Source organism: Hemicordylus capensis, chromosome 5 (genome assembly GCF_027244095.1).
Source record: "Hemicordylus capensis ecotype Gifberg chromosome 5, rHemCap1.1.pri, whole genome shotgun sequence".
NCBI classification, from domain to species: Eukaryota; Metazoa; Chordata; class Lepidosauria; order Squamata; family Cordylidae; genus Hemicordylus; species Hemicordylus capensis.
In genome coordinates this window covers 176,472,572-176,496,009 of record NC_069661.1, presented here as the reverse complement: position 1 = coordinate 176,496,009, position 23,438 = coordinate 176,472,572, and the positions used below count along the sequence as shown (strand labels likewise).

The window sequence follows — 23,438 nt, the reverse complement described above, 5'->3', positions numbered from 1 at the left end:
CCCTGGGGAGAGATTTGAGGATGGGCACCTTGCTGCTGCTGCTGCCACCACTTACCTACGATGGCCTGCCTTTGCCAGGCAGCAATGGCTGTTTCTTAGGGTTGGGGTTGGGGTGGAGAGAAGGGAGGGAAGGAAACCAGGGGTAACCATAAGTGAGGCTAATAGTAGGCTGGTCCAATCCTAAGTTAAAAAGAAGTGGAAGGGTAATCACCAGCCTATGGTTTTCTCCAATCTGTAAGCTGTTTACTTGTCTCAAACAAAATCTCCATCATTTAAACTAGCACTATTTAGTGCTAAATCTGCCCTTTGTCGGCAGTGAGTAAAGGAATGATGCCCTTAGACTGGTTAATTATAGGTGTGTGTGTAAAATAGCAATGCCCACCCTCAAGTCCCCATGCTGCTTCTTCCCCTCAGTGGCTCTGTCCCTTCTTTTACCAACTTTACCTCCATTTCTGCTCTCCTCGCAATCTCAGCCCTCTTGTCCTCACGCCATGCAGGACTAGACTTAGAAGATCAACTGAAGTGGGAGGTTGGAGTCCTTAACACCTATATTTAGGTAGCACCTGCATACACACAAGTGTCACATCGCTTTAAAATATAATGTATTTGGCCACATGCAGAGTCCATTAGTTTCCTTCTCACAAATATACAGACACATCATTTTTTAAAAAGCATCTTATTTCCTTCGTTCTCCGAATAGAAACATTTCTGGGATATGTCCTCAGGCTGCAATTCTATGCACACATCAGTTACTTGAAAGTAAGCCCCAATGAGTTCATTTACTTAGAATAAACTGTATAGAATTGGCTGCAGTTCTAGGCAATATTTACCTGAGAGGATCCTTTATCAGATTTGAAAATTAAGCTATATAAATCACCAAAAATGTGATAAATCAAACAATTGTGCAAACAATTTATGTTGAGGACCTCTCTCTCTCTCTCTCTCTCTCTCTCTCTCTCTCTCTCTCTCTCACACACACACACACACACACACACACACACACACAGAAGTAAAACACAAAATAACCAACCAACACAGAAAAAACCTAGCATAAGAGCTATAGAGTGGGAGAGCTACTTTACTGTTTTGTACTGGCCTGGTTTCCAAGCTGCGCCTGTAAGATTGCCCATAAATAGAAGGCAAGAATCTAGAATTATTTTTTAAAAGAATTTTAAAAGAAAAATTATACATTAAAGACACACATTTCAGACAGGATACGTCTAACGTTGTCCAATTAGTAATTTCAGTTAAAATGCCTTGTTTTATTTGGAAGCCATAACTCACTCACTCTCTTTCACCATCAAGGGAGGAAAGAGGGTAAGAGAAAGATAAGGGAGCTAACAAGAGGCTTTGCTTAAAGTTATAGAAGAAAGGGGGAAGGCTGTTTTTTCTTTGTTATTAAAAGAAATACCAAGAGGATGTGCCAGTCCACCATATACCCCTTTTCCAGATCTCTGAATTTTGCCAAGATTTGCTAGTGACATTTTAAAAAAGAAATGGAAAAAAGCTCCCAGCAAATGCTGGAGATATCCAATGTCTTCTGGAGGCTTGGTTGGGGGTGCTGAGTGAGAAGGAAAAAAGCTGACTTCCCTCTGGAGAACAGGAGGGTGGGAAAAGGTCTCAAGGGCGCTGTCTGATCTGAACTCCATTTGCTTACAGATGGAGTGCTCCCATTTTGCACACAGATCTCCAAAGACTTTGCTCAGCCTACCTAGAAGGATGCTGGGAACCCAGATGACTGGTCTGGCCTATTTTGCTGGCTGTTGGTCAGAATAGCTGCCTGTAAGCTATTCTGACTTCTGATTGGTTGGGGGGCAGGGCTAGACCCTGCCCACCCTTGGCGGGGGGAGGAGAGAAAGGCACATCTTGATTGGTGCTGAGGCACTAAATATGCAATTTGAGTAGTGACAAAGTACGATAATTACTTCATTTATGGGGAAGGGATCCCACTGAACACCCTGGGAGGGAGGAAATGGCTTTAAAAAGGAATTTGGGGGGGAATCAAGAGGGGGGAGACCCACCATCTACTGGCAAGCAGTGAAAATGCAAGACCAACATTAAAGTGTGTGTGTGTGTGTGTGTGTGTGAGAGAGAGAGAGAGAGAGAGAGAGAGAGAGAGAGAGAGAGAGAGAGAGAGAGAGGGGCCACAATTGCACTTAATGGAAAACTATGAGTAGAAGAACGTGAGGTTAATTTTTGTAACCATGAATCGCATCACATATGTTCTCCAAACCGTAGCCCGGCAGCCTCCAGTTTCAGGGAGGGGAGCCACTCCCTCTTCCTGGTCTGCCGAGGCTGCATCCCAAAGAGCTACGTAGGGATCACATTGCCAGACTGTGGGCAAGGTGCCAGAACATCTCCAGGGTGTCAGCCTTTGCCCATGACTTTCAAGGGGGCATGCCAAGCGTGATCATGCCTTTTCGGAATGGTCTGCCTGCCTTCAGCAGGGAAATCCCTTTAAATGGCATTTAAGCCCTTCTCCTGACAGCAATTGCACCACCGCCCTCGTAAGAGCCCCACAGCAGAACAGTCTCACACAACCACAATTACAAGCAGTGGGGGAGGGGATGCAGAGGGGCACTATTTTTATCTTATTCCGGGAAGGGATCATGATGACTTCGTAGGAGGAAATATGTATATACGATACAATGAATATTTATATACTGCTTTTCAACAAAGGTTTCCAAAGAGATTTACAAACAAACAAACAAACAAAATGGATCCCTATACCCAAAGGGCTCACAACCTTTAAAAGACTCATAAGATTGACACCAGCAACATCCATTGGAGGGATGCTGTGCTGGGGTTGGATAGGGCCAGTTGCTCTCCCCCTGCTAAATAAAGAGAAACAACACTTTTAAAAGGTGCTTCTTTTGTTCAGTTAATCCTGGTTATGGTGGTGTCTTAATTCAGACCTAACCCTGCTGCCTTCAAACTTCAGTTTGGAGCAGCGAAACGCACTACAAACCAAAGGTTCAAACTGAAGTTTAGCAAGGGAAACCAGAGGTCTCTTTTACATTCGGATGTACACGAATTTCAACCTCTGTGCCATTCAGCTTTTGATGCTACGTGTAAATGCTGCTGGAGAAAGACAGAGAGGAAGAGATGGTATGTTTTGTGAGAGAATGGGGGGCAAGAATGTGGGGCTGGCAAGAATGTGGGCAACGTCCCCTCTGCTCCAAATGGAGCCTCCTCTGCCAGGCAGTATCTACCTGTTCGGGCTGAGCACTGCATTCAGTCTCAGCTCTGAGCTGCCTGCACCTGTAACCATACAGGTGCAACCAGTATGAGAATAGGTGGTCCATTTAAGGCAGGGCCACCTGTTCTCACTGGGATGAGGCCACTCTGTGCCAGCTCACTGACACAACCAGTACTGGGCCTAAGTGAACAGCAAGTGGTGAGTGCACAGTGCAGGGGAGCCAGGCTTTTGTCCCTCTGCTGTTCAATGGTGGTTACACCAATGGTTTGGCCTACCACTAAATGGCATGGCATGTCTCTATATTAGCTCCACTTGCTGCCTTGGAGTTATGGCACTGATGTGCAGTCCCACATGACTGGGCTGACGTGTCATGCCCTGATACAGGGAATGAAATCATGTAGAATGCCATCCATGCAGGATGCATTACAGGTGAGCCAACTCTGAGACGTATACATTGAAAGTCAGGCCAGCTTATTATAGACACTTTCCCCCCTTTGTGTTGCACTTAGTCATACTTATTTCTAAACCTGGGACCTATTGAGCAAGCACATCTTGGGTGACATAGGAAAATAGGAACATAGGAAACATAGGAAGCTGCCATATACGGAGTCAGACCATTGGTCTATCTAGCTCAGTATTGTCTTCACAGACTGGCAGTGGCTTCTCCAAGGTTGCAGGCAGGAATCTCTCTCAACCCTATCTTGGAGAAGCCAGGGAGGGAACTTGAAACCTTCTGCTCTTCCCAGAGCGGCTTCATCCCCTGAGGGGAATATCTTACAGTGCTCACACATCAAGTCTCCCATTTAGATGCAACCAGGGCAGACCCTGCTTAGCTATGGGGACAAGTCATGCTTGCTACCACAAGACCAGCTCTCCTCTCCAGCTCTCCATGAGCCTCTCCTCTCATGGTCCTTATAGGTCTGTAAAGCGTCTAGCACACTTAACTGGGTGGTGAATAAATAACAATGTGGTGTTGTCACTTCACAAAGATTTATATATTCATCCTCGCCTTTGAAAAGGTAGTACATTATCTCAGAAAAAAACCACACAGAACTGAGAAAAGAGGGAAGACAAAAATGCAGACATTACTTTGTGATGAATAAACAAAGGATAATATGTGTTGTCTAACAGTGCAAGGAGCCCTAAATATTCTGATCCTATGGAAAAAAGATGGCAGATTGAGTTGACAGAGAAGATATTTTATGTTGTCAAAAAAATTGCATACCACCCTTATATCATAGGATATCCAAGGTAGCTAACAAAATCAAAATATAAGGATAAAACCAATTATAGTAATCATCACGTAACTCCTACAATTAATAAATAGAATAATTCAAGAAGACAAAAGTTGTCATCTAGCCTAAGTAGGTACTGGTGCGGCAAATGAAGAAGGGCATTTTTCATTGCTTTCTTCTTCCCTTGGAAGCCCACTCTGCTGCTGTGGAATTGTAATACCAATTGGATTATTTCTAGCTAAAAAGTAAATGGTTGTTACCTTTAACTCCTGAAGGGATGGGGAATTGATACAATCATCAATTCCTACATACCAGCACATACAACTACTTCTTTCTCTCCATCCCAAGCACATGTAACCCAGATTTCATCCAGCATGATTTAGTTTTACTTTTCTTACTTTATTTCTTATTTCTTATATTATTAAGTAAATATTAGTCGCAGTTATGGCTTCTGACTCAATCTGGATTCTTCAAAACCAGCTCTGCCAATACCCCCTACACTATGTCCATGATGGTCTCACAGCCCTCAGGGACATATTTTTGGAAGTCACAATGGACATTGGAGGGAAGAGGAGATAAAAGATAAATGTCCAAAGAGTGTGCTGCACATTAACTGCCCCAGCATTTCCTTGATCTGGATGTCAGCCAATAAAAACACAGAAGCTGTAGCAGGAGAGCAAGAAATAATAAATAGCCAAATTAAATTAAACTGGAGAAGTCCATCTCGAGTTACCATGTCTGGTGGCTACTTGGAGCCAGGTCTTCTCTGTAGCTGCTCCTGGCCTATGGAATGCACTCCTGGCAGATATCCATAATTTAGGCTCGTTGTTGGCCTTTAAGAGAGCCGTACAAACTTACTTGTTTGGCCAGGCCTTCCAAGGTTTTTAAATTGTTTTAAAGTATTTTAATCGGTTTTTAAATGGCTCTGAATTGTTTTTAAATTGTTTTTATATTGTTTTAAGCAGTGTGTTTTTAAATGGTGTTTGTTTTAATGTTGTTGTTTTTTAAAGAAAATTGTTGTGCACCACCCAGAGCCTTTGGATGGGGCGGTCTAGAAATGAAATGAATAAATAAATTAAGATCAGACAGCAGCAGATAGTAGGCAAATGTCATCTGGAATTGGAAGGCCTTTACCATTCACCCAAAGATTAAAAGGGAGGAAATCGGAGGACCCTGGGAGACCAAACACCATATCATTGAAAATGTCCGATATTACCTGCTAATGAACCCATCTTACCCTCCTAATGAACCCATTTCTGTGGAGGACACAGAGTAGGGCACTGATAAAGATATGAGTTGCTGGGGTAGCTTCCATTGGAGTAGGTGGTCCTTCAAGTATGCTAGGCCCAAGTTATTTATGGAGATATTGAGATAAAAACCCAAATAAAACACCTTAACGTCTGGGCATCTTTTATGCATCTATTTCCCCTATTGATCTCAATCTCTCCCTAAATGATTTGATTCCACTGCTTTACAAATAGGACCAACTGTATAAAGAATATTATCAATACGAATCTATTTTTCCATTAGGACATTTTTCAACAATATACAAGCATATTCTGTATTGGTATAATGGGAATTAAAGCTGTATTCAGCTTTGAAAACAAAAACATAAATTTCAGGGATAAAATCAGCAAAGTCCAAGTTAATAATTCGAAATACTAAATGGCATAGACAAATTAATAATTGAATGTTTGTCATTCTTGCCTTTTATCAAAATGGAACATTAAATTACATATTGCATTCAGTTTTAACAATGCCTTCCTCCCAAGTCCATTTCCGTCTTTTTGAACAATTAATTTTTACCTAGTTTAAAATCCTGCACTAATGCTGCTGCCGCGAGAAAATACTACAGACAAAATACTAGGAGATCTATTTGATACGTTTAACACAAAGACATTTGTTTTCTTGTTACTTAATGCTTAGGTCGTAACTTCCTTTAATTATATTGACAATCCCATAAAACCAACTACGCTACAGAGCCGGGAAGCCAACTTTTAAGTAAGTCAGCATCCCAAGCCATGTTAGTGAAAATAGTCTAATTTAATTCCTTTAAGCAGAGGTGCTCTTACCCCTGGACTTTGGGGCCGAAGTTCAGGGCCTCAACAGTCCCTGGGGCCTCCCCAGATCCTCTAGTCTGTCCCAGATGGTGTGGTTGCCTGGCCGAGCGTGATGATGCTTAATTTGCAGAGCAGAACTGTACATTTTTACAAAATGGTCTTTGTTAAAAAACAACATTCATTTCAATTTTCTTGTGGGGGAGCGGGCACTTTTTTCCAGACTAGTGAAATGTTTTGTGGGGAAGGGCTTCATAACCCTATTGCAACTATGAGTTGTTAACTTCACTTTTTTCTTTCCTCAACACCCCCATTCCTGTGATATTTCTTTCATTTCTCTCTCTTTCAATGTGACCCTAAAGGGAAAGGAAATTGGCTTGTTGCTTTGATTGTCATGTTGCTGCCTGCACAGCCTTAGGACACAACGCATATTTGTTGTTGTTTTGTTGTTGCTTTGGGCTCTAATTCACTTGACACTGCAATGACCAGAGCCATGAGAAGTAGGAGTGGATGTTTCAGCTTTCCTTTCCCTATCTCCCCTTCTGTTGATTCACCTCAAACAAGTATTTGAACAGGAATGTGGGAGGGACTGGAATACTAGGCAGGGAATTGGGGGATCGGTTGGGAGGCTGTCTTAGGTAGTCGGGCGGGGGGGGGGAATTGGTGTAGAGGATCTCCAATCAAAGAAGCTCCAATTTCCAATGCGACTGTCAACCAAAAGTTATGAGTCTTGGTATAAGATTTACAAAGATTAGAATCGTTCGGACAATGGTTTTTCCCGTAACACTCTATGGATGTGAAAGCTGGAATTTGAAGAAGCAAGACAGAAAAAGCATTGACGCTTTTGAACTTTGGTGCTGGAGAAGACTTTTGAGGATACCATGGACAGCCAGGAAAACAAACAAATAGATCATAGAACAAATCAATCCAGAATTTTCACTTGAGGCACAAATGACCAGGCTCAAACTATCATACTTTGGACACATTATGCAATAACCAAGCTCCCTTGAGAAGTCCATAATGCTTGGAAAATTTGAAGAAAGAGAAGAAAAGGACAACCATCAGCAAGGTGGATGGACAAACAATGAATGCACCACTGGGAGACCTTAAAGGCCAAGTTGAAGACAGATCAACCTGGAGAGAATCTAGCTATGTGGTCGCTTAGAGTCAACACTGACTTGACAGCACTTAATCAATCAAAAATCAATAAGATTTATACAACATAAATATTAGTCTGGTCAGCAGGGGTGAGGGCTGGCGGCTTACCACATCATCTGGAACTGGGAGGGGACCAGACCTCGTCCACTCTGCATTTCACTCATGCTTACTTTCTGCACCACTGCCAGCTCACCCAATGGCACTGCACATGCCATTTCCCCTTGCCTTTGTGAGGGGAAAAGAACATTCCAGATGGTGTCAGAAACTAGAGTGATAATTTCATGTGTTCTGGGGAACTAGAACATATCTAGTGGAGTAATGATAACATTTGTAGGCCAGAACTTCAACAGACACATAAAAAAAGTTTAGAATCATTGAGAACATGGTTAGGATCGGTTCCCCCCACCCTAAAGAAACAATGTCCAAAGTATGTTCTCAATAAAGTATGGAAGATGATGCAGCCCTTGCCCCAAGGGTGGCCAGTATAAATTATATATCAGTAGTGCAGTTCTAACAAATTGAACATCAACAGAACCACATCCATAAAATATACATAACAGGTGCTTCAAAAGGTCAGATCTCCCACTGTTTGATTTTTGTTTGCTTCCCTATCCGCTCTCTTTTATTCCTGTTGTGCCTAGGAGAAATATTACTGAAAGATCTAGCAGGAGACATGTCCTTTGAGTAAAAATTTAAATGGGCAGAGGGGGAGTCATTTACCAAACAAAAACTGAACAGGAGTTCCAGTACATATTGGTGAGGGGTTGGGAGAGACAGGGACCACAGGGGAAATTGTTGGTATAAAGAAGACCTTACACAGCTTCAGAAAAGAAGAAATTACTATGACAGCAATATGTAGCATCAGCAGCAAAGCGATTTTGCACTGCTGATAAAGTGCATAGCTCTACAGTAATGATATCTGAAAGTCTAACTCTTTAAAGAAAGGAAAGGAAAGAAAACCCACCCAGTTGGAATAATCAATTCATTTCTATGTAACCTGTGCTATTGCAAATGCACATATCATAAGAAATTAATGGAAATAGCAAACATATGTTTTCCTAGAAGTACATCAAATTTGAGTTCAGTAGAAGTTGCTCCTTTGTATGGTCATAGCCAAAGAGGCATACATGATTGTAGCATTTCACAGTAACAGCGCAATCTTATGTATGGTTACTTGGTGGGGGGTGGGGGTGGAATCCCACTCTGTTGTGTGGGGCTTAACACCAAGTAGGTGTGCACTTACAGACTAAATGTACCATAATTTAGCTGTAACTACATCTACCTGGTTGCTACCTGAGAAGTTGAGAAATAATCTTTGTTTTGAATGTCTAATGAGGGTAAACAGTACACTTAGAGGCATTTTTTCAAATGCTAAATGGAGTGATGGTTCAAAAGCAGCAAAATAGGCCATAGACGTTTGAAGTGTGTGAGGCTGTTCTCATGGGCAGACCAGTGTGGGCTTGGCTGCCCAGGAGAACCGCCAGGATCCACGCGAAGCTTCTGTGCCAAACCCTGTGCCGAAGCCCAGCTCTCAGCTGAAGTTAAAGGCACAAATGTGCCCTTAACCCAGCTGCCGGAGATCATGTGTCAATATGAGCTGCTTGCAGCTTGCGCTGACACAGAGATGGGTGCCTAGAACCCTGGGGGAATCTCCCAGTTCACTGCGCTCAGCACAGTCCCAGCCTCAGAGAGATCCGCTCTGCTCCATGTTGCATGGAGCAGGGCTGATCTCCCAGCAACCAAAAAAACAAATGTCTGGGGGGTGGGGGGCGGGGAGGCAAAGTCTGTGGTGCCTTTCCTCTGTCCGCCTGGTAGGTCATGTGAATGGCCCCTGTATCTCTCAGAAATTGCATTGGCAAGTCTGTCTAGAATTGGCAACACACCAGCATGTTAATATGTTCAACAGAACACTGAGATGTGTACACATGGAGAGAGCTTGGGGGCTCTCTCCTTATAATCAGGCAGGATTTCAGACCATTTGTAGAAGGCCTTTCACCTCTTTCCTTATACATATGGTGGCTTTCTGCTCACATTCTAAAGCTCAGTGCAGAATCTATTGCTATGCATGTGTGCAAAGAACTTTCTCATGTACCCGGTGAAGTCCTATGCACTGTACTGTGGGACTGCTCTAGAATTTTATATCAACAACCCTTTTTTCCCCTTATTGCACTTCTAAGCTTTAGATTTGTAACCTGAGTATATTGGTGTCCAGTCAATCTTCTTGAATCTACATAATTCATGACCATATTCTACCTTTCGCTTCTCAACACGCCCCCCCCCCCGCTGCAAACTAATAGTCTTCTTCTTCCAAATCTTACACCTGGTTTTCACAAACAGTGCATGAGGTGTAAACCTGTGCCTGGACCAGGGGCCTCCTTTCTAAGAGGTAAGGTGTGGTGATTGCCTCAGGCAGCAGATTACTGGAGTGCCATCAAGGCAGCAAGATGCCCTTCTGCCCCACTTTAAAAAATAAGGTGTGGGGGGAGAAGGGGAGAAGGTGGAATGCAAGAGAAGCAGCATTTGGTGGCGCCCTGCCTCAGTCACACAGAGGTCTTCTTCAGCCACCAGTGGATTGCAGGTGTGTGACCACCTGATTGACCATTCCTCCACATACAAAATGCTTTGCACATAGAAAACGGACATGTCAAGGAGAAGGTCAGGTTAGAATCCATCTCCCTGGGATCTCGTTTTTTATGTGAAAAGAATGTATTTCTGTGGAGAATAATTCAGTCAGGTAGTTCTTCCCCTGCAGTCCGGAATGAGAAACAAGTGTACCAGTTTGCCTGCTATGTCTGAATACTAAGCCTGAGGTCCCCACCACCACCCGGCCACCTTTGTAGGTTTACAAAAATAGAAATGCAGAATAATGCAACTTAATATGTAAACCAGTTCACATTTTTGCAGACTTCTCAGTAGTATTCATTAATTATCCAGGCTGGCCTCTGCCTAACATTCCTTGTCTTAGTTAAATGCCTGCTTTTAAAGCCTGCCTGCTCTTTTGTACTGTTACCGTGAGCCTGCTGTTTAATGGTTGATGCAGTTTCTTTCTCATCCACTTCTAACACAACTTTTGAATTCTACTGAAATTTTAAGGGCCTTTAAAATACCTTGAATTATGGAAGGTACTGTACAAAAGCAAATGCTTTCTCTTTCCTTCTATATAAACAGAAACCTATAGTTTCTTTTCCGGTGAGTTAACAATGGCTGCTGTGTCTGACAGATGAAATGCCTTTCAAGAGACTTATCACGTGAGGGAGCCCTTTCAAATGCATCGGAGATTTCTCAGATGCCAAAAAGAAAGGCAACCACGAGTACGCACACAGTTTACTTTAAATCAAGACATTCAGTATAAATGAGACTCCAACTGAGAATAGATTGCACACAATGATCAGCAATACATTTGGGCTTTATATAAGCCTTCTCTGTAATATTCAGCTTTGAAAGCTGGCAGATAAAAATTTAGAAACACATTGCTTGCCGATAAGTTACAATGCACTGTGTAATGCTGACAGACAAACCTTTTGGAAACAAAATGGTCTATTTACATTGAAGGAGTCTCTCAAGATTATGCAGTTGGATTTTGAAAGGAAGCTATTATCACCAGAAGCCTGATGTTACATTTCATGTAACTGGATTAGTTATTCGCTGATTACCCATGATTTCCAAGACTAATAATTGTTTTGCAGCTGTATTTTACCTAGTGTCCAAGTGGGGACCCACTGCAACAAAATCTTGCAGTGAATTCCTGGCTCCTAACAAGAATTGTCCTTTTTAGGTCTCCAGCCAGCCAAGAACAAGGGCTCTATAAAGTACATTTTGGGGCTTGCAGAGTACACCTTTTTTCTTTCCCACACTCCTGAGAACTTCTACCACTGTACACTATAGTGCTAGGGATCAGGACTAGCTTCCAGTCCAGTTATAGTTGGCAGGGGGAGCAAGAGCCCAGGAAAGACAATTTTTAAATTTCATGGCCCTGTTCTGGATTCAAGCATGCCAATTGCCTCAGTCTTTCTTCTTCCAATTTTTTTTTTAAAACCATGGGCTAGGAATGTATGAATTGATTCAGGTACAAAATGGTTTGTACCCAAATCTGGCTGATTCGGGCATTTTGTAGACAGAACAAATCACCCCTGTGCTCAACTGCCCAGATTCGAGTACAAAACAAATCACCCAGATTCAGACCTGAAAAAATTGGTGATTTGGACCTTCATTTTGTGGCCAAAGTGGGTTGGGTGGTAGTGACCAATGGGTGGAAGTTACCACCCAAATTTCAAAAAAAATGGGCAAATGGGTGATTTTTTAAAAAATTGAAGTTTGTGCATCTTTACGCTTTCCCCCATAGGGAATAATGGGGATTTCAGCAGTCACATAATGCCATGTGGGGGATACCAGGGTGGCCCAGAGCAGGTGGTGGTGGGTGGTAGGAATGAGTGGAAGGAAGCTACCACCCAGATTTAAAAGAAATTGGGTAAAGGGGTGATTTTTTAACAATTTTTGGAATTTGAAATGTCTTTGTGGCAGGTTAGAGGTAGAAAAGGGGTTCCAGGGGCAGAAGAGTGGGTCAGGTTATAGTGCCCCAATGGGTGCCTGCTACCACCCAGATTTCAAATAAATTGGTGAAAGGGGTGATTTTAAAGTGTGTTTTTAATTGGTGCATTTTAAAGCTTTTTCCCCATAGGGAATAATGGGAAATTCAGCAGCCCCATAACTCCACTTGGGAGGGGCACCAGGGTGTCCCAGAGTGGGTTGTAGTGTAGTGCACATAGGGTGCCAACCACCTTAGAATCCCCTATCACTGCTCATCTTTGTTCATTCATACTCTTCTTTGGTGCAAAATGATGAATGAACTTAGTATCCACTCTCATTTCCTACCAGAAAATCTACTCTCAGAACACCTCAGACATTGAAAACAACAAAACCCAGTGCCCCATGTGCTTCTGGTTTGCGGGGTGGTTGGCTTGATTTATAGAACCACACAGTGCCCAAGATTCATTCTGTTAGACCTTTTTGTTTTCTTCTCTTGGATAATGGAAGTTATCCAAGAGAAAATAATAAAAGGAATCCAGGATTTTAGCATAGCTGTGATTGGGAAATACTGTGTTTCCACCCCATCCAAAAATGCTTGTCTGTGGCATTCAATGACAGTCCAAGACATATTGCTGCTTGAAGGAAGCACATTTGCTCATCATTCTGAGACCATGATGTGGTTGTGCCAAGTGAACGCTCTCATTCTATGCCACTAAGCCAGGCAATAGCAGCAGGGGCATGCTTGGCTTGGCTTGGGGGGCGGAGGGGAAATAAGTGGCATACCCCCAACAAAGCAAGAACAGCAAAATGACAGCATGCCCTGTGGGGTGAGGATGGGTGGTGACAGCTAGCAGCATGGAAACCCATCAGGTAGAGCCCATGGTGTCAACGGCCTGGCATTTGCCACCCCTGTGTCCTCCCTAGCACCTGCACCTGAGATGACCACCTCACCATACCTCACAGAAGGGCCTTCACATGTTATACGTTCCTAATTTTTTTAATACAGCTATTTAATAATCTCATAGAGACCCTCTAAGGATAGCAGCTTTATAGTATTATTATATAGCTTTATACTATTAGAGTAGTAATTTTATAGTAATATAGATTTATGGTTCCATAATTTGTTTTTATTACATTTTATATGTTCATAATTGTTTTTAATACAGCTGTTTAATAATCTCATAGATACCCTCTAAGGATAGCAGCTTTATAGTATTACTAGTGGGCCCGGGCACAGAGCATCTGTGCCTCTAGCGCGGCCAGGCCTGCTGCCTTGTCTTTGCGGCCGGGCTTGCCGCCGCCTTGCCTCCGCGGCTGGGCCCGCCGCCGCCACCTGGGCCTCTGCAGCCGGGCCCGCCACAGCCACCTGGCCCGCCGCCACCGCTGGGCCCGCCGCCTTGCCTCCGCAGCCAGTCCCGCCATCTTGCCTCCACGGCCGGGCCCGCCACCGCTGCCTGGCCCACCGCGGCCGGGCCCGCCGCCTTGCCTCCGCAGCCGCCCAGCCAGCGAATCGCTGTTGAGGGTCTCGCCCTTCGGAAGGTAATCGGTTAAGATTACCCCACGGCTATCCCAAAAAATGGACAGCATCACCTTCCTGGCAGATTTCTGGACCTTCGCCTTCTTGGGAGTGGGGGAGGACACCTCTTCAAAAGCAAACTCGCCATGACTTTTCCCAGCAGAATTTGACTCTGTTGGAGCGGAATGAAGACAATTTTTTTGCTCGTCTCGTCACTATGGACGAGTGCTGGGTATACCTCTATGATCCGGAGACCAAAGAAATGAGCAAGGAGTGGAAACATCCATCCTCCCCCCCCCCAAGAAGGCGAAGGTCCAGAAATCTGCCAGGAAGGTGATGCTGTCCGTTTTTTGGGATAGCCGTGGGGTAATCTTAACCGATTACCTTCCGAAGGGCGAGACCCTCAACAGCGATTACTACGGCAACCTTCTGGAGAAACTGCGTGATGCATTGAAACAAAAACGTCGTGGCATGATCAGTAAAGGCGCCTGTCTCCTGGCCGACAATGCACCCGTCCATACTGCCCAAGCATCCGTTGCTGCCGCCCACCGGTTAGGCTATGAACTTTTGCAGCATCCACCTTATTCGCCTGATCTTGTGCCAAGCGACTTTTTCCTCTTTCTCGAGATGAAGAAACCACTTTGTGGTCGGCGATTTGACGACAGAGAGGATGTCATTTTCGAAGTGGAACAGTGGTTTTCGAGCAAAGCGGAGGACTTCTACAAAGAGGGCTTGAAACAGGTGAAGAAACGCTGGCAAAAATGTGTGACTCTGCAGGGAGACTACGTGGAGAAGAACTAACTTTGACCACTGCAAGTGACTATTGTATGTTTTTTATTTCATGGTGATAATTAAAACTTTTGGATACCCCCTCGTAAAGGTATAAAAGGCATAAAAAGGATAAAAAGGTATAAAAGGCCAAAAAAGTGTAATTGCATAAAAGCCTAAGTGATAAAAACAGTGAGACTATATAACTATATATAAAAAGTGCAAAGCTTTGGGGCAAAAAACTGGGAGGAGCATAAGGCTTTCGGATGGTGCACTGTGTTGGATAAGCGCATTGTAGCATGCAGGAGCAGCAGAAGGTCAGCTTAAGGCTGCTTGGACCCACTGCTTACCAGTGTCCGATGGATTTTGGATGCTGCAACACAGAACCTGGCAACACTGTATGTAATAGCGGGCTTAGAGTCAGAAAGCAGCATAGAGACATAGATATGGTTCGAAGTTAACATCCTGGGCACTTTCATAGCAATGGGTGGATAAAGGAAGCGCAAATTTCTCTGTAATACAAACAGTGAAGTAGGATATGCTCAGTTGTTTCGATTTGCCCGGAGACGCAAGGACATTATTGCTCTGTGAGTGGGATCTTTCTGAAACGGCCTTCAAGCACAGCTGAGGGAAGGGCATGACAACATGCCAAGGTGAATGCCTTCCTATGTTTTAGGACTTGGTCCCCCACTCACTTGCTGTTCTCTACAAGCATTTATATACGGCTTTTAAACAGAAGGTTCCATCATGGTTTTCAAAGAAAAATCAACAATAAGATGCTGCCCTGTCCCCAAAGGGCTCACAATCTAAAAAGAAACACGAGGTAGCCATTGAAGGAATGCTGTGCTAGGATTGGATAGGGCCAGTTGCTCTCCCCATGATAAACAGAAGAGATTCACCACTTTAAAAGGTGTCCTTTTATTTGGCAGGGATAGCTGCTAAGTAAAGTTAATTAGCTAACTGCTAACTTCTCACTACCACCACCACATGAAGGAAGCAAACTTTACCAGCTAGGCCCACCTATGGGTGCTCCTGCATCACATGGCTCTGAACCTACCCCTGAAGCAGAACCTCCACTCTGGCTTCCCCCACTGGATGGATGGTCAGTAGGAAGGGGAAGGAGATAAAGGAAGAGAAACTGCTCATGAAAGCAAAGTGTTCTGAGTGGACAAAACGTTCCAGTGGCTCCCCAGAACTTTGGACAACACAACAATAGTTTCTACTTATTATACTAATAAAATTATATGAATTAAAATTATACTAATTAAATTACACTAATTTTTATATATAGTAATACAAATAGCAGGAAATATAGCCCCCTACACATTTCATTTTTATTTTAAACTTGTTTTCTGCATTTATAAACTTGTTTTCTGCATTATTGAAGGCTCTACTGGTTTTATGAATATAATAATTTAAATTCATCAAAACTCCATTGACTTGCTTGAACTATACATGGATTTATATATTTTTTCAGTGTTTTTGTCAATTACCATTGTTTCTATCAGGCTATGAAATATCAGCCTATAAATTAGATTTCAGAAAAGAAAAACTTTTTTAAAAAACTTAGTCCTAATTTATGATGTAATTTAAGGAAGTATTTTTTCTCTTGATTCATTTATAGTCGATGAAGTGATTGTTCTGTAGAGGACTATGAAGAGTGCTGTAGCATTGCTGGTTTCTACGTTATCAGTTACATTTAGAAACTGAGACCAAGTGTTAGTGATGTTTCTGAAAAGCATTAGATATTTATAACGACATGAAGTTATTAATATTAATTATATTAAAACAATAGTTTTAATAGCTTTAGCCATAAAACCTCTCCTAACTGGTATGAAACAGGACCACTTAACTGGCATATTACTATGTGCAATGGATCACAACAGGTAGGTTTGTCTGTGTCTGGGGCCCATGAACTATTGTGTCTCAGAGTGAGGAAGGAAGGAGAGTTGGATTTCACCCAGGTCCTTCTCCAGCCCTGGTGGAGCTTCCTCCCCATTCCTGCTCCCTCTCTGAGTGTCACAGACACTACATTTGTCCACTCTTTTCCCTAGCAAACTAGAAATTCTAGGCTTCATATTCATTCCAACCTCTTCTGCTACCTCATTCCTGCCCCTCTTGTATTGGTTTCCCTCCACTGTCTGACTCTGTTCTTGTTTTCTGCTTCCTGGTATGTGTGCTGCTTTGGCTATGCTGGAAGGACCCAGTGCATCACTTCCCATGAGCATCACACTCCTGCTGGCCAGTGGGTTGCATTCAGGTGAGTTTCCCAAGCTTCCTAATTCCCTTGTCAGCTGCAAAGCCAGACTGGACCCCAGACACTTGGGATCTGGGAATATTCTGCTATGACATATTTTGGATTTTTCTCTAAAGCAGCATTCCTAACTAGGATGGGGAACTAGGTGGACCTGTAGGATAAGAAGCTAGGAAAAAACTGCTTGTGGGAGTAAAAAAATTGATTTTTTTTTCCAGGGGGAGGGTGCCCTTCAAATTCAGAACTAGATCATACTGAAGTGATCAAACGATAAAGTTAGGACTTTTTTACACTGATAGATACTGTATTCACACAATGATAACAACATCTGGCTGAGTTTTCTACAATAACCACACAATGGAAAATGTTTTCAAAATCACACTCGAATTTTCATTAACCTCACAAAGCAATGATGTAGGAAGAATAGAAAAAAACACCAATTTCTGTAATTTTATCTCCATGTTTTTTAAATGAAACAGGCCATAAAATTATTTTTCAAGCACTCAAATTCCACTTAAATGATACATCCATTGACAATTGTCATGAAAGATTCAGCACATCAATTGGAGACTCTATTGTTGTATATAGGCATTAGTTGAGCATATTAGTTGGAGAATTATGGGGGGGGAATTCCCACAGTCAAGTTCAAGTCATTAATCTGAGTAACATGAGCAATGTGGGTTAAATCATACATAATTGAACTCTGATTCTCTTGCTTCAAAAGGCAATATAGAACTTTGCTTCTCCTGTGCGCTACTGTCCCTCAGCACTCCGCATTTTCTGCTTTGCTTAATCATAATGGCATTTTGTGCTCTTGACAATATCTTGCTTCTGTGACAAACAGCAGTACTTACTATAACATTAACAACAATGTGAGTCTATATAGACAAAACTCTACATGAAAAGAAAGAGTTTCAGTTGTTTTTCAGAATATTTTATGAAATGGCTTTACAGCACCTTTGGAACATAAATTGTTCAATCCAGGAAAAATTAGTTCTGTCTGCAAGTAAAGGTAGCAAAAAAGATAGCAAAAAAGCAGAGAAAAAATATTTTATCTTGGGAATCAAAAAATAAAGTTTACTCTTTTCTTCTGTAGAATTTCTCTTTAGAAGACTTGCTCCTTGGTTCTCCAGAGGAGGTTTCAATCTACATTTAAATGCATACATTTTAAAATGAGCCTCATAGGGGACTACCACTATCAAAGTTTCATACAAACACAGAGAGATGCTTCTCAGAGTTTTGAAAAGTGGGGGAGGATGGAGTCTCTTAAATTATGCCTTTAAAAAGAAATGGTGCCAGCTTTCTGGGGACTAATTTAAACTCTTCACAGAATAACCAGATTACACAGCTTTAATGATGTATAGGATTTTTTAAAAAACAACTTTTGGTGTCATATCCAGAGTTTTCATTTGCATATATGGTTTTGACTTGAAAACTGAACAGAATAGAGTGCTTCTGTTTCCCCAAGCTGCTGAATTCTTAGTATAGGGTTAAGAGTTAACAATATTGGCTCAGATGTTTAGAACCAGTGATGAAATATAAGATGACTCACTTTATTTGGTTAATTTTCTGGATCAATTGGATCCTCCTTTGGTTTCTGTATGGTTCCAGGAAATTAGTTGCACGCCATTATTTTCTGCAGAAAAAATGCAGGTGGGGAGGGGAGGGCTCTGAAAAGAAAAGAGTTCTGCTCCTCATTTAGGAGACTAAATGGGGTCTCCTTCTGAACCTGTCTAAAACACTGATATGTTAAACCTATATTATAATTATCTACAATTCACTGGGAGCCGCTATGATGGGTATACTAGTTACAACAAGAGACCTAGGTTCAAATCCCAGATTTCCATGAAGGTCACTGGGAAAATTAGATCAGTCACCACCAGCCAGCGTGGTGTAGTGGTTAGCGTGCTGGACTAGGACCGGGGAGACTCGAGTTCAAATTCCCATTCAGCCATGATACTAGCTGGGTGACTCTGGGCCAGTCGCTTCTCTCTCAGCCTAGCCTATTTATTTGATTTGATTTGATACTTCACAGGGTTGTTGTGAAAGAGAAACCTAAGTATGTAGTACACTGCTCTGGGCTCCTTGGAGGAAGAGCGGGATATAAATGTAATAATAATAATAATAATAATAATAATAATGATGATGATGTCCTTGGGAAGGACTCGATGTCCGTATAAAACAAACCAGTCAATAACACCTGTCTGACTGTGTAAACAACAACAATAATAATAATCTCTCAATCTAACCTCCATGAGAGATATCACTAAGACTGGAAAGCCCAAGACGTGGACTTAGTGTGGGTTCGCTGTACCTCGCTGCCTTGGAAGCCCCTGCTAAGTGGCACACAGCATGCCTTAGCCCCACTTGAAACTCAGTGCCTGTCCAGGAGCTGGCTGTTTGTGGAGTGAAGTAGCCTCTAAGTCTTGTTTGATCCTGCAATTATAGACACACTGCAGCCTAAAACTCAAGATTTCTGTTAGATCCACAATTGTCTGTTTCTGAACCGGCCAATTCGGTTTGATTCGAGCTCAAACCAAACTGGGTAAGGTTCAGCTCAAGGCTGAGCCTTCCAGCCAAGACAATTTGAACTCAAACCGGCTTGATTTTGAGCTGGCTCACACATCCCTGATCTTATAAGACCCTGACTCTCTCTCTCTCTTTCTCTTTCTGGAAAAATTCTTCCAGTCTCACTAACACAATGAATACTTGGTTTGCATTGTGCCCTGTAAACAAAACATACTTACTTTCTTACTTTGACAAATAGCCTATTTCTGATTCTTCTTGTCAGATCACAGAACCTATCTGGGGTACTTTGATCTGATACTTCACCATCTGGATCTGATCTGGAAAGTTAGTCACACTTGCAAAGTTTTGTACTATTTATTGTGGACTCACTGTACTTGGTGGACACCTGTCTGCTTCTGTAACTAGTAGTGTTTGTTGCAATAGAGCAAACGAGTTTCCTGTAGCAACTGAAGGCCCATTCACCCGTTACATTGAACACTCGTACAATAAGTGTACAGTGTGCACAGATACAGTCATGTTAAGCTGAATATAGGTTCAGAAGTGCACTTCCTATCTGTACCATGTATTTGAAGGGCCTGTATCCAAGTTCATTTTTAAAATGAACACAGGTACAGTCATTCACACAAACACATGTACAAGTGTACAGACAGATGTACCCTTGTACAGCATAATGTCTGGATTAGGCTTGATATATTTCCCAAAACAAGAACTGTTTGTCAAACTAGAAAAATTAAGTTTGTTTTTATAGGTTCTAATCTCCTGAGAGAGTTGGTGTCCCAGGTAATAGAAAATACAACCAAGGATGCGTAAGTATATAAAACATAGGTGTGAGCAAATGTGGTAACTGAATTTTCTTCCAGAACAGGCTAAGTTTCTGGAAGGTTTAAAAGACCTTCCTTTGTCAAGAGACGTTGGGCTCATTTGTAAGAGTATTTGTTTTAATTGGGGCTATTTCTGAATTCCTGGCTTGTAATTTATTTTACTAATTTTCCTTTTCCTATTTTATGATCATTAAAAAAAATGGTGTTGTTTCTACAAACTGCTTTGAGTTGTCTTGGGAAAGTGCTATATAAATATTTTAAATTAATCTATCAAGAATTACATTACTGTGGAACTGCTCACAACTATTATCCACTCTCTAGCCCAAATTGGATCTACTGGATGTGATGGAGTCAGCCACATTTGATGTTCACATGCCTGGCCTGACCTCCACATATAAAGTGGGAACAGGGGACTGATTGTGACATCAAAAGGGGTGTACAGATGAGTGGAACTTAATGGTCATGTGGTTCATTGCCCCCAACTCTTTTGTTTTCCATCCTAGATCCAGTATCAGATGTGAGTCTAGCTGGCAGAAAAGTGCTTGAAGCCATACAAAAAGAAAGAAAGAAAGAAAGAAAGAAAGAAAGAAAGAAAGAAAGAAAGAAAGAAAGAAAGAAAGAAAGGGGAAGGCCGGTGTGGAAGGGGAGGATTTAACTTTTCTTACCAATGCATCCTTTTTTTATGTCAAAATCAACCTTTTCCTCCAATTAACCTTGCTGAAAACTTCAGCACATATGGCTTTCCTCATCAGGAATAGCTTCCACCTTGGCCTCTTTCTTTCTTTCTTTTGATGCAACTTATTCAACAAATGATTAATAGGGAACAAAAGGATATTAAAAATACTGACATTGTGGCTCAGACTTCCTTAAGCATCCATTTTCACAGACATGCTTTAACTGACATCGCTGAAAGCACAGTTTGCTAAATAACTCCATATTTCTTGCTGAATTTTGTACCTTGTTCATTGTACTATTTCTTATATTAGTCTTATTACCACCCTGGGGTCCCTTCTCCACGCTGCACACAAATCAGAACATGCACTGTCGAACAACTCCATGTTCCTTGGCATTTAAATTCTACTAGCCATGGCATTACATATACAAGGATAATAAAGGTACTAAAAGTCAAGACATATATGGAAAGCCTGAAGGAGCTAGGTATGTTTGCCTAGAAAAGGAGGATTAATGGGGACATGCTCTGAAATATTTTAAAAGATGTTAAATTGAAAGAGAGAGCAATTGTATGGAGGCACTTCGATTGGTAGAAAGAAGACAGTGAGGTATAACAACACAACACAAAATATTTGCAGAAAGGCACTTACTACAGCGGAAGTACGATTTTTAAAAAATGAAAAGAAAAGCGGGGTGTAGGACAGATGCACTTCAAGCTAAACATCCTGATGCACCCATGCTCCTTAAGTGCAGAAAGAAATGTGCTGTGATGTTTTGGAATAGCTGCTTTATTGTAAGAAGAACTCTAGTGTACTTTTGACCCCACTGAACAGGATATGAAATGTGAGCTGGCTTGGAAGAAAAGCGAGATGGATAAATTTGAATGATTCTTTATGTTTTCTGACAGCACCAGAAACAGAATTTTCAGTTTAGAAAGCCGTGACCAAACTGTTTTGAAAGCTGTATAAATCTCAGCAGTTCTGAAATGAATTCATTTGCTGCTGACACAACTTTTAAGGTTTCGCATGCACATTCTCTTTCAGCAAATAGCAGGTAGACAACCAATTCTTTAAAAACAATAAGAATGGCTGCAACTTCATCTCACATATACTGGTTACAAATGTAAATCTGAGGAACACTGGGATTTTTTTACATAATGTGGTTTTTATACAAGTGAAGTGGTTGGAGTGCTGGTGCTTTTCGGAAGATTTACTTAGGAACCAAATACATTTGGTTAGGCTAAAGAACCTAAGAGTCCAATCCAATACATTTACTTAGGAGTAAGGCCTCTGGTTTTAATAGGACTTACTCCATGTAAGTGTGCATATGATTGCAGTCTAAGGGCATCAAAAAACCAGGATATAGTCTGAGTACATTTTTATGATAGTAGCAAGAGCCAAAGGACAATGCCAAGAGAATAAAAGTAAATCCATACAAAAATGATGTTTTAATTTGTTTCATGTAATGCTGCTGCCCACTCAAGCCAGTCTCAGCTTTGGCATCTTTGCCCCACCCAGTTTTGATAAAGCACAAAGCTGGGTGAGTCTCTGCTGATTGGCTGGGAGTTGTAGAGCTGCTGGGGCTACCACCTACCTGGCCTCTCACTTGGCATTTGCGAAGCATCTTTCCCTCCCACCTGGGAAACAGTGTGGTTTCATCTGGTGATCGTGTTGGGAGCTGGGTAGGAATTTTTGGTTCTTTGTCTGATTGGCAGATATAGAGAGCCCTTCTGCCAACCTCACACTGCTCCTCATATTTAGGTTCCCATTGGACACACCAATAGGTACATTGTGGGATTGAGAAACAGCAGGAAAGCTAAACAGTGTGCACCCTAAAATGTGTGTTTAGAATGACTAGGAGTTGCAGTAATTCCTTAGAGGCTTTCTAGCTCAGGGAATTGTGACTAGGACTTCTGTCTGTCACAGAGGGACCGTCAATCAAAGTATGAATGACTTGGGGGAGGCAATGCTTCAAGTGGATACCTCAACTTTATTTGGAATTGACTAGGATGAACAGGGATCGGCCTGAAGGCTGTGACACTGCCCTGAGCTGGAATGTAATTCTCCAACAGTATTTAGGGAAGAAACTGAATCTTGGTTCTGGGTTGCTGTTAGTTCTGTTACAAGCCATGCTTGCTATGCCATTTGGGGGTACTTTAGTGTACCTCTCAAACATGGCCACTTAGCCATTTTCTTTCCTTAGCCTGCTTGGAAGAGAAATGCTGGCTATATTGCAGAAAAAGAGCATTCTGGCAAATGGACTAAAGGAAGTGCCCCTCTCTGATTGCATCTGAACACAGGCAGAGAAAGATGACCTTAATTAGAGTAAAACAGAGACAAAAGGAAAGGAATGCAAGCTCTCTTCCTCTCCTGTAGGATGATAAGAAGCTTTGAGGCGAAACAAAACTATTCACCTCATTTTCTCCTAGCCATTATCAGAGGAGTGAAGAAAGTGCCAGAAAGTGTGATGTGCCCACCCCCCACCCCCTCTGTTCAGGTGGCTGCCCTCAACAATTTCTTCATTAACATCTCTTTGTCTAAAGGAATATACAGGAAGCCACACCAACAAAATCTAATAAATGCACTATATTCACACCCTCTGAAACTCTTCAATCATGCCTTGGGGTATGTTTTTGCTTAGAAAAACTCCCTCAAAAATGGCATTGTTCTGCCTTCATTCCCCACACTTACTGCCATTTACTC

At 42.1% G+C, this 23,438-nt stretch overlaps 1 protein-coding gene across 7 annotated transcripts in view; it reads right to left on the bottom strand.

Annotated features, from left to right (window-relative positions):
- The window catches only part of IMMP2L (inner mitochondrial membrane peptidase subunit 2), a 753,382-nt gene that overhangs the window by 89,393 nt on the left and 640,551 nt on the right, over positions 1 to 23,438 (bottom strand). The window contains exon 6 of one of the 7 annotated variants that reach the window (XM_053252304.1): positions 445 to 563. The exons of the other annotated variants lie outside the window; for them this stretch is intronic. Within the exon in view, the coding sequence (XP_053108279.1) occupies positions 540 to 563 (24 nt within the window). The 3' untranslated portion in view covers positions 445 to 539. Of the gene's footprint in view, positions 1 to 444; positions 564 to 23,438 lie in introns of those variants that run through there. 7 annotated transcript variants of the gene reach the window in all.